Source organism: Gallinula chloropus, assembly GCF_964237585.1.
Source record: "Gallinula chloropus genome assembly, chromosome: 11".
Taxonomy (NCBI): domain Eukaryota; kingdom Metazoa; phylum Chordata; class Aves; order Gruiformes; family Rallidae; genus Gallinula; species Gallinula chloropus.
Window position 1 is genome coordinate 15,386,100 of NC_140096.1, and position 10,339 is coordinate 15,396,438.

At 54.0% G+C, this 10,339-nt stretch overlaps 1 protein-coding gene across 1 annotated transcript; it reads left to right on the plus strand.

Annotated features, from left to right (window-relative positions):
• Nucleotides 1–1,572: 1,572 nt before the first annotated feature.
• On the plus strand, nucleotides 1,573–10,339 carry TNMD (tenomodulin; the record flags this gene model as incomplete). The annotated part of the gene is given in 9 exon segments (XM_084269096.1): nucleotides 1,573–1,590; nucleotides 1,593–1,608; nucleotides 1,611–1,687; nucleotides 1,815–1,949; nucleotides 5,153–5,293; nucleotides 6,080–6,181; nucleotides 8,349–8,502; nucleotides 9,667–9,839; nucleotides 10,130–10,339. Coding segments are annotated over 9 exon segments (1,026 nt in total).

A 10,339-nucleotide genomic window follows, 5' to 3' on the forward strand; every position in this document is an offset into this window, starting at 1 on the left:
TCTGCTGATCAATTATGTCTGCTTAACGGCGCTGCTGTAATTCTTTCCTGTAATCACAGCCGTCTTTCAGGAGAGCTGCTCCAAAGTTTTCCTTTGAAACTAATTTTGACAGGAAAAGAAAATGTTTCCAGACACTTTAGGCTCTGATAAATAACAAAAGCTTCGGAGGCAAAACTTTCCAGCGAAAAGTGGGGAAAGACAAACCTGGTGCCTGCCCAGATCGGCTGCCTTTCGATTTCCAAAAATCTTTCAGATGTTTTCCAAGGCTGCCTGTGGTTGCTTTCCACTAGAAAGTGATTTTTCCCCTCTAAATAACCTGCTGTCTTTCACCCATCAGTACGATTCCCTTCTGTTACTGGCCTCACAAATATTAACACACACCCCAGTGTGTTTTACACCCTGCTTGGGGTGTTAAGGGAAGGGGATCTGGCCCTGGAGATGGGGCTGGGCTGAGGGGTGAGGAGCTCCTGCTTCCCAGGAGCCCAAACCCCTTTGCAGGGAGCCGATACACACTGAGGCACACACACCATCCACACACCCTTTCCCCAAACTACTCAGCAACTCCCAATTCCATCCCGGTCAGATTTACCCCCAGGCTGCTGGCAGCAATGCCCTGACACGCTCGCAAAGCCAGCCCCAGACCTGCCCAAAGCAACCTCTCTCTCCATTTCTCACCCCAAGCAAAACTTAACATGGATTTTTCTTTCTTTCAGTGCAATTTTAATTAGTGTGTGATGCACTCCAGGTTTTTATGGGAGTAAACAGCTTGGAAAAACAGTCCGTGCCAGCCCCTCTACACCAGGGAGCCTCATCCTGTTCAGGCTAGAAACTCCACACTGGGGTTCTGGAAACCCTTCTTGACATGGGTTCATTTCCATGCAGAAATGGTACAGCTTCAACGAATGGAAATTTCTGAACGTTGGAAAAAAAATATAATAATAGTCAGGAAATTCCTGGCTGGGCTGATTTTGGGGTAAGGCTGTGCACGAAGCGGGAGCGGGATGCCGCAGCCCTCCATGGGGAGAGCTCAGGCTTCATGCCGTGTTGCTGAGGGCTGGCAGGGAGTGTGTGGGCACGTACACAGACACACAGATGCACACACACCCCCATGCACATACACACACACACACACGTGTGCATGCCCACACACGCACCCCCATGCCCATACCTCCTGCTGTGCCATGTCCCCCCACCTCACCATCACCCCATTAGCAGTTCCTGGGCTGCCCCCTCTGCAGAAGTGCCCCTGCACACGTGAGCGCAGGCGAGCAGCACCCCAAAAGCACCGGTGCCCATGGCTGCAGAGCTCCGGGGGCAGAGGGAGCCCTGGCACAGCCCGGGCACCTGCAGCAGGAGTGGATGGAAGGAGCAGAGCTTGAACGAAAAACTGGGACCCTGGACATGGGCGATGGATGCTGCACAGCATCCCTTCACCCAGGCTCGTCTCCAAACGTGTGGGAATTGCTTGCTCCCTGCTAACAGCAAGCGCTGCGGGAGCGGCCAGGGGGCTGCGGGGGGGAAAGCTGGCTGCAGCCGTCATGGGGGCGGCAGTGACCCAGCCTTCCCCACCGCATGTGCGGCGCAGAGCCTCTGTAACTCCACCTCGAGCGAGCTGGCGTCCTCGCACACAGAGGAGACCATGGGAGGGACGGCTCGGCAGAGCCCGGAGGACTGTCGCTTTCTGGACGTAAGTTGATGGTTTGCTTTGCCACCGCGCAGCCGGCCGGCACGGGACGTGTCCACTGTGCGTGTGGGCTTATCCCTCCCCGAACCACCTGCACACCCCTGGCTATCGCTGTTCTGTCATTAATTAGGCAGAAGCATCCAAGGCACGAAAGAAGACCTGCACCAGATACCAGACCTGCGGGCTGCTCTTCAGCGTGCTGCTCATCTCCCTTCTTCTGATATTTTTTGGTGTCAAATACCTCTGGAACCCAGCACCCAGAAAAGTAAGTAAAAACTCTGAGCCAGCGCTTCTGCGTGCCGCTTCCCCAGGCAGAGCTGTGTGTGTTCCCCCCCACCCTCCCCACACTCACCAAAACTTTTAACTACACCTCCAAACCCGGGCAGATTTACAAAATGCATTTCCCAAGACCACAAGTATTCGTGGGACTTTTAAAAGTCTTTGTATTATTCATAACTCGCTCTTACTTTATACAGGCTGGGGCTTTCTTTTCCCTCTGTCACCACATTCTTCCCCTAACTGACAATTACAGGGGATGGGAGCTACGCCACGAAGAGTTAAAGTTACTCTTATTTCACCGGCAGCAAATTTTATGACAAGTAAGAAAATATTTTCCATTTCATTTCAATTATCTTGCCAGAAACTGGTGGAAAAGTCATTATGCCACCGCATAAAGAGGAGAGAAAGCCAGGACGTGGCGGTGATTGATTGTCATGGATTATATTTCTTACTTTAATGTGTCTGCAATGTGAGGGGACGGGGAGACGGATTAGCTTTTGGAGGGGCTCCTGCTAACTGGATTGTGCTCGTTTATTCCCCGCTCCCCAGACGGACGCTGCTGTAAGTGCTGACTGTGCTGAGGGCAGCAGCAGGGCCGTGTGTCTCCCATACATCTCCTGCCCAGCAATTCTGCCAAAACCCCTCTCTTTTTAATCCCACACCCCGAGCAAATCGCTTGACCCCGAAAGACAGCAGTGTCCTCATCGTCCTCCCCTCTGAGCATCCATGCTCAGCTGGGAGGCCCTGCTTTGCACCTCTGGGGCGCCAACGGGTTTTGCTGACACTCAAGAACGTCCCCAAAATTCCTGCATGCAACCAAGGCAGCCTCTTTCCCTCGGTGGTGGCATCTCCTCTCTCCTCCCTGCCCTTTGCTGGAGCCATGCCAGGGCTGCCCTCCTGCTGGGCAGAGGAAACACCCTGCTCACCACCGGAAACTTTGTGTTCTTATCAGCAAATAGAAAGGAATACCACCCCCCAAAAAAATAAAATGAAAAGCAATAAAAGCCATATGTGCCTCCAGGCTCCTGCCAAGGCAGTTATAAAGCCTCTACTGTTCCTCGAAAAACAGGGTGCCTGCCAGCCCCAGCGAGGGGAGGCCGTTAACCCCCAGAGGGGAGGTTTTCTCCAGGCCAGTGGTGCAGAGCCATCGCCGCAGCCTCAGAAAGGTTATCCAGAGGGGATGGATCCATTAGTCCGTTGGTAATTCCAGAAGCCCTTCCCAAGGCCTGACAGGTGGGCAAGCAAAGCGTGAAGTCCCAGGAGAGCGAAGGTGTCCTCACAGGGCAGCTGTGTGCTGATGGTCCCGGTGCCCTGCCTCACCGTGTCTGTCCTCTGCGGCTGCGGGGCAGCAGCTTCTCCAGGAGTCCCCCAAGGAAAGGCAGGACAAGGGAGGCTGGAAGATCCTAACGCTCAAAAAGATAAACCACAGGGGATTAAACTCTTTAAAGAACAAAACCCCCTTCGAGCTCCTTTCATGCAACCGGAGAATGGAACAAAAACTCTTTAAAGAAGCCTTGTTCCTCTGAGGGATGGCCTTGGACACGGCGCTGCCCTCTGCACAGCAGCATCCGCGCCAGCCGGCACAGCCAGGGAGCGAAAGCGATGAGTCAGCTAACGAGGGGCTTGTCTCGGTCTCACAGAGGGATGGATTTCAAGGATTCGCCAGCAAGTGTCATTTGTGGCCCTATAAAACATCTCACAGCTCCCTGAGCAGCACGGGGCCAGCCAAGCCCAAATGGGTTAGCTGGCCACCACGCTGGCAAAAGTAATTCTTCGTAAATGGAGAGGCACTCAGAGGTGAGGTGCCACCCAGGACCCTGCCCTCCTAGGAATGATTTATGGCACAGTGCACATTTTGTCAGTCAAAACGGGCAGCCTTCCAGCTGCGTTAGGCTTTCAGACTATTTTTGCCATTCCATAAAGTCCATTGACAGCGATACATCCCTACAGATGCCTCCTTCCGACTCACCTGCCGATGCTCGTGACTGCCAAGGTGCAGATCACCTCTCTAACTTTAAAGTAGTGGTGATGGTACTGATAGGTACTGCCCACACGGTCGGTTCCGTGCCCAGGCTTCCTCCAGCAATGGCAAAACGGGGGGGGTGCTGGTGCTGAAAGCATGTTTAGGAGGCTTTGAACTCCCTGATAGGGAGAGATGTACAAGAACCAGTGAAAGGGAGTTTAGGTTGAGACTGCAGACACAGACCCTGTCCCTCACCGGGGCATTGCTGCAGGACCAGGGTGTCCCTTCCCCAGCCCAGAAGCCATGCCAGGGGATAAACAGTGTTTTGCCATCCCCACACCTTCATCACTCCCCCACCCTCCATTCCCCGTGGACTTGGGCAGTTTTGTACCAGCCCTTTGTTTCCACACAACACCCTTTGGATTTGGGAATGAGACTCCCTGAGGCTCACCAGCTCTCACCGCACCAGCAGAATCATTTTCAAGCTTCAAATAGCATCTGCCACTACTCATCCTTTAAGGGTCAGGCATCCGCGGAGACTGGAGGGCTGCTGGGCTGGCTGAGCGCAGCGAGCACCTGTGAGGAGGAGTGGATGGCTCCCCCCCTGGTGCTGCTCTCCCTGGCTCCCCACGGGGATGAGTGCCGCCGGGAAGCCGGCTGCTACGCCCCGAAGCTCTTCAGCAGCCCTCAAGGAGGTCTTTGATTCACAGGCAATCCCTGATCTCCTCCAGGCAGAGAGAGGCTTTTACCTCTGCCTTTCCAGGAAAAACAGAAGGCGCAGAGATGGAGCGAGAGCAGCAGGGATGCAGTGATGGAGCAAGAAAGATGGGAATGCAGTGATGGAGTAACAGAGCCGGGGATGCGGTGATGGAGCAAGAGAGCTAGGGATAGGGGAAGGCGAGGTCCCTCGGGTTCAGGACTTCAGTCCAGCCTGGGATGCAAACAAGCCCATGCCACAGCCAACACTGGCAAAGGCTGAGTTGTGGCAAAGCTCCTGGGGGAGAGTGGGGTAAGAATCTTCTCCCAGGCTTGATGCACATGTCCCCTCACAGCCTGGCCCCATCCTGCCCTTCTTTCCAGCCCTGGTGCCTGCCTTCCTTGTGCTATACAGACCATCAGAGGCAGGGAAGCGACCAGCCCTGCTTATCCACCCCACTAGCCCAGCAGCACACATGTGAACTTGGGCAATAGCTGGGCTGACCCCTGTGTGGTTTTGGCCCTTGCAGGTCTATGACATGGAACACACATTCTTCAGCCACGGTGAGAAGAAGAAGATCGTGATGGAGATCGACCCTCTGGCCAGGACAGAGACCTTCAGGAGCGGGAACGGCAGTGAGGAAATCCTGGAGATCCATGACTTCAAAAACGTGAGTGTGGCAGGATTTGTCCCTGCCTGCTGGCTGGCAGCATAGCATCAGGATCCCTCAGGACACCGCAGGGACATCGGAGCAAGCCCCAGGACGACTTGCTTCTGTGCCAGGGAGAGCAATGCCCAGATGCAGACTCTCTGGGGATGCTCTGAAAGGAGATGTGTATCTACGTAAGCTTCCACTGACATTTCACAGTGGCGGGGTTCGGTTCCAACAAAATCCATCTTAAAAGCAAGACCTAGTTATTGGATTTACCCTTGCAAAGGAACGCAATCATCATAAATCTCTCTGAGCCCAGTACATTTGTCTGTCTGGAGAGCATTAAAACCTCATGACAATGTTGTAGGCTCTCTCAGAAACCTAATTAAAATTTGTAGGGAAATACCCTGTGCAAGTGACATATGGCAAAATTTTCAGCTAATAGCCTAGCAGGAACTGGGGGCTGGATGTTCATATAACCATAACGGTCAGATGCTATTCTGCATATTTTTATTTATGATAACTAGAGCTCGTGATAGTCATAAGGAGAAGGGGAGCAAAGTAAAATTTTATGGCTATCTGCCTTAAAATATTAGCAAAAAGCCCAATTCTCCCCGACCATAAAATGCAATACCCCTTAGGAGATAGATACATCTCCTCACTGATGCTGAACAGAGTTTGTACAAAAACATCAGCAGGAAAAATACAGCTAAAGCCTCATCCAGCCCCACCTTCCGTACAACAGGGTTATTTATCCTCCTGCTTTGCCCTGACTGCTTGCTTGGTTTTGCTTGGATGCTGTAGGGAATAACTGGCATCTTCTTCGTGGGACTTCAAAAGTGTTTCATCAAAACTCAGACTAAAGTCCTACCTGAGACAACAGAGGCCAAGATCCCCGAGCTTGAGGTAGGTGAATAAAAGGGGACGCCCATCTGCCCCCTCCCCAGTGAAACCCCCTCCTCTCCCTCGTGTTGGGAGCCTGGCCACCATCCCCATCACCCTCCTGCCTGCTCCAGCCTTCCCAGAGATGCTGCAATAAAGGAATAACGAGCTGTGATCGCTTCATAAAGTGATCTTATTTCAGAGGATTGCTTCTAAGAACAACAAGTGGAAAGAGACGGGATTAGACAGCCGACAGACAAAAAACCTCTCGGCACAATACCGGAGATCAAGAACAATAATCCTGTTGTAGTCAAAAGGTCGTGAGGCAGCTCAGGATTAGCAGGCACCAAGAAGTCAATCAAATTGTTTTCTCTGAGAGCAGAGCCTCATGTACTCCAGCAGAATGAGGCAGAAGTAATGAATTTAAAGGAACAGCCAATGTTTGAGACAGCACTTGGTGTGCAGCCCTGGGAGGTGGGAAGCACCAGGCTGGGGCCACCTCCCTGTCCTGCATGGACCTTCCTCCCACCCATGTGCCCGATTGCTTCCCACGCTCACTTAGCTTCTGCCCATCACGTCCCCCTGCAAGGAGTGTCACGCTTTGCCTGGAAAAAGGGTTGGAGTCCATATTTTAACCCCCCTCCTTTGGCATTACATGGGGCAACGGCTCAGTCCCTTGACAGCAGCTGTCCCCATCCCTGAGCCCCGGGTGGTGGCACAGCCCCCCAGCAACGCTCTCTCACCTCCCTGTTCACAAGGCAAAGGGTGTTAGCAGACTGAACCCCCTCCAAGGGAGTCATTGCAGGTACAGCAGCGGCAGGACATGTTTGAATCAAAGCGTGGGCAGAAACATTTCCCTGAATCATGACCCAAATTCCCAGACACCGATCCTTTGATTACGCCATAAGAAACTAATAGAACTTCTCTGCTGCCGTCATAAAAGGGATATGACTTCCCAGGCTCCAGCAGAACACTGCCCCAGGTAGAGAGCTGAGACGTAAAACACGATGAGATAAATGTAGATTCAAGCTCTAGTTGTCTCTTCCCAGAGACTGCACGTTGCTGGGTCCTCCTGGTAGGCGCATCCCCAGGCCCAGAGACCACAAAACCAGCTCGGACTGGGTCAGGTCTTGTTGGCTCTTTCATAAGACTTCCCACAGCCACAAGGAAAAGCCGTATCAGAGAGAAATGCAGCTCTAGACGCCTTCTGGAGAGGAAAATGCCATTTGCCAGCTTGCTCTACAGGCTACCACCACCAACGTACACAACGCCGCCTTGGCAGACCCATCCAATAATCTTTATATATCTCCCTCCCTAAGTGGCTGCCAAAACACACCGCGAACGAAGGCGACGGCGGAGACGTGTGGTATAAATTACAGAACACGGCCACGCAAAGGGGTTCTGTGAGGAATAAATTAAAGTGTTCAATCACGAAACCAGGAGCAGAAGGAAAGAGAAATTAAGTGGTAAAAGCTAAAGCAGAGAGGAGATGTTTTAATCTTGGGTTTTAAATGAGCTGGGGCACTCCAGAAGGCTCTTCCAGATGGTGGGGACTGCAGAGGAGAAGGCTCTTGAAGCATGATGAACAGAGGGAGGGGAGAGTGGGGTGGTGGTGGCTGAGAGCAGGCAGGGAAGATGAGGCTCATGACGGGTCTCCCTTCGTGAGGACCCCTGGGGTGAGCACCCCAAGCCAAGGCAGAGAAGTGCAGCTGCTCTCTGGGAAGGGAGAGGCACCTCAAGGTAAGGCAAGGGACGGGGAAGCAGCCTGTGGTGGGGAGAGGGTGTCTCGCCACAGTGGGGTGAAAGCTCGCTGGTCTTCAGCCTTGAGAAAAGACAACTGAGAGGGGATCTGATCAATGTTTATAAATATCTGAAGCGTGGGAGATAGATGGACATGGCCAGCCTCTTCTCAGTGGTCTGTGGGGACAGGACAAGGGGCGATGGCCTCAAGTTGGAGCACAGGAAGCTCCACACCAATCTGGGAAAGAACTTCTTCCCAGTGAGGGTGAGGGAGCCCTGGGACAGGCTGCCCAGGGGGTGTGGAGTCTCCTTCTCTGGAGAGATTCCATCCCCATCTGGACACTGACCTGTGTCACCTGTCCTAGGGACCCTGCTTTGGCAGGGGGGTTGGACCTGATGATCTCTGAAGGTCCCTTCCAACCCCTACAATTCTGTGATTCTGTCATTCCAGGGAGAAGAAATCACGACCACCTACTTTGAACAGTCCGTGGTCTGGGTGCCTGGGGAAAAGCCCATTCAGAACAAAGAGTTCCTAAAGAGCTCCAAAATCTTTGACATCTGCAGAAACATGACCATCTACTGGATCCACCCCAAGCCAATAGCAGGTACAAGAGCAATCTCTTCCCCAAAATGCTCACGAGCCCCCTCATTGGGACCAGCCCTGCCACCCACCCACGTCCCCTCTGCCATTTGCCCCAGCACAACATGGTGGGAACCCGTTTGTTCAGCCTCGACGTCCATCTCAGGCACAAACACAATGTCAGCCACAACCACAAGAGAACGTGTCCAGCATAATAGCTGGGGCTGGAGCTTCCCTGGGCAAAGTGCTCATCTCTGCCAGCTTCCCACCACCCAGCACTTTGCAGAGCGGCCACCCTCCTCATAATGAGGCCAAAAAAAACCCCCCTTAAAAATCCCCAACCCCTTTGTACCTGCAGAGAAGCCAGCACGGCTGGAAACTGGGACGCCTAAATCCTTGTCGCTGCGTGAACATCAGAGCATGAGCAGGCATCTGCATCTAAATCACACGGCGGGGTTGCCACCTCCAGCTGTTCGCTACACAGCCCTCGCAGGGGTTGCGGCCTCTGAGATACGCCAGCATAATTACTTGTTCTCTCTAACCCACTTCTGTCTGAACGAGATGGTTGCAGAACCCCTACTGAGAAACCTCCCCCCTGCTCCTCAGCAGCAGAGGCACACCTCATCCCCCACCGGCGCCAGTCAGCTCGTGGCTGTCGATGGTCCCGGGAGCAAGAGGAGCATCACACAGAGGGAGGCTGCTGTCCTCAGCTGCTGTCCCCTTTCTGCTTCCCCGGTCTCTGCTTGTTAAACCTGCTGTGAAGAAAATTAACAGCACCGTGGGTCTTAGCTAAGACACCAATGGGTGCTGCAGCCTATCCAGCTGCTGCTTCACCAGGGCTCTCCAGGTCCTCCCCTGCTCACCTTAGGGACGGGCAGCCCTGCGCAGATGTCATGCCAACACCACCCATGGGCACCTGCCACCTGTGAGCATGAGGACAGATGAGCCATGTCTTCTCTATCCTCCCCTCCTGCCATATTATCTCCTACAGCCCTTTGCCCCAGCTTGGTAAGAGCAGGAGGCAATGGAGTAGAGCTGGTTAGATGGTGGGTCTGCTCAGGTCAGGGCAGTTTCCTCCTCTTTTTGTTCCATGGCACGATATTTTGGTGGAGACACTAATGCCTGCTGCTGCTGCATTTGTCCTCCTGCTCCCTGGTTGTTGACAGCATCATTTGGGTTCGTCCTGCAGCTCCTGAGCTGGCCAACCTTGAAGGGGCAGAAGAAGATGAACCTGAGCTCCTCATGGAGAACCAGAGCTGGTTGGATGGGGGAAGCGAACATGAGAAGGAGAAGGATGAGCATCCAGGGCCCAAGCGCCGGGCACGGCAGCTCACCGAAGAGGACCTGCCTGTCAACGACTATGTGAGTGCAGGGTATCACACCCCAGGGTGACCCAGCCACGCTCCTGGTGCATCCTGGCCATGGTCTCAGGGTGTCCTGGCTGTACTCCTCAAGGTATCCTGCCCATACTTCCAGAGTGGCCCATCCGTGCTCCCAGGGTGCCCTGGCCATGTTCCTAGGGTGCTCTGGCCATGCTTATGGGGTGCCCTCAGGACATCGTGTCCATGCTCCTGGGGTGTCCTGGCCACGTTCACAGGGTGCCCTTGCCACATGTCCCCCCTCACTGCACTGACACTGTCTCTTCCCTGCAGTCGGAGAACGGGCTGGAGTTCCACCCCTTGTGGGATGAGCGAGGCTACTGCTGCGCCCAGTGCCGCCGCGCCAACCGCTACTGCCGGCGGGTCTGTGAGCCCCTCCTGGGCTACTACCCCTACCCCTACTGCTACCAGGGCGGGAGGGTCATCTGCCGCATCATCATGCCCTGCAACTGGTGGATCGCGCGGATGCTGGGCAGGGTGTAG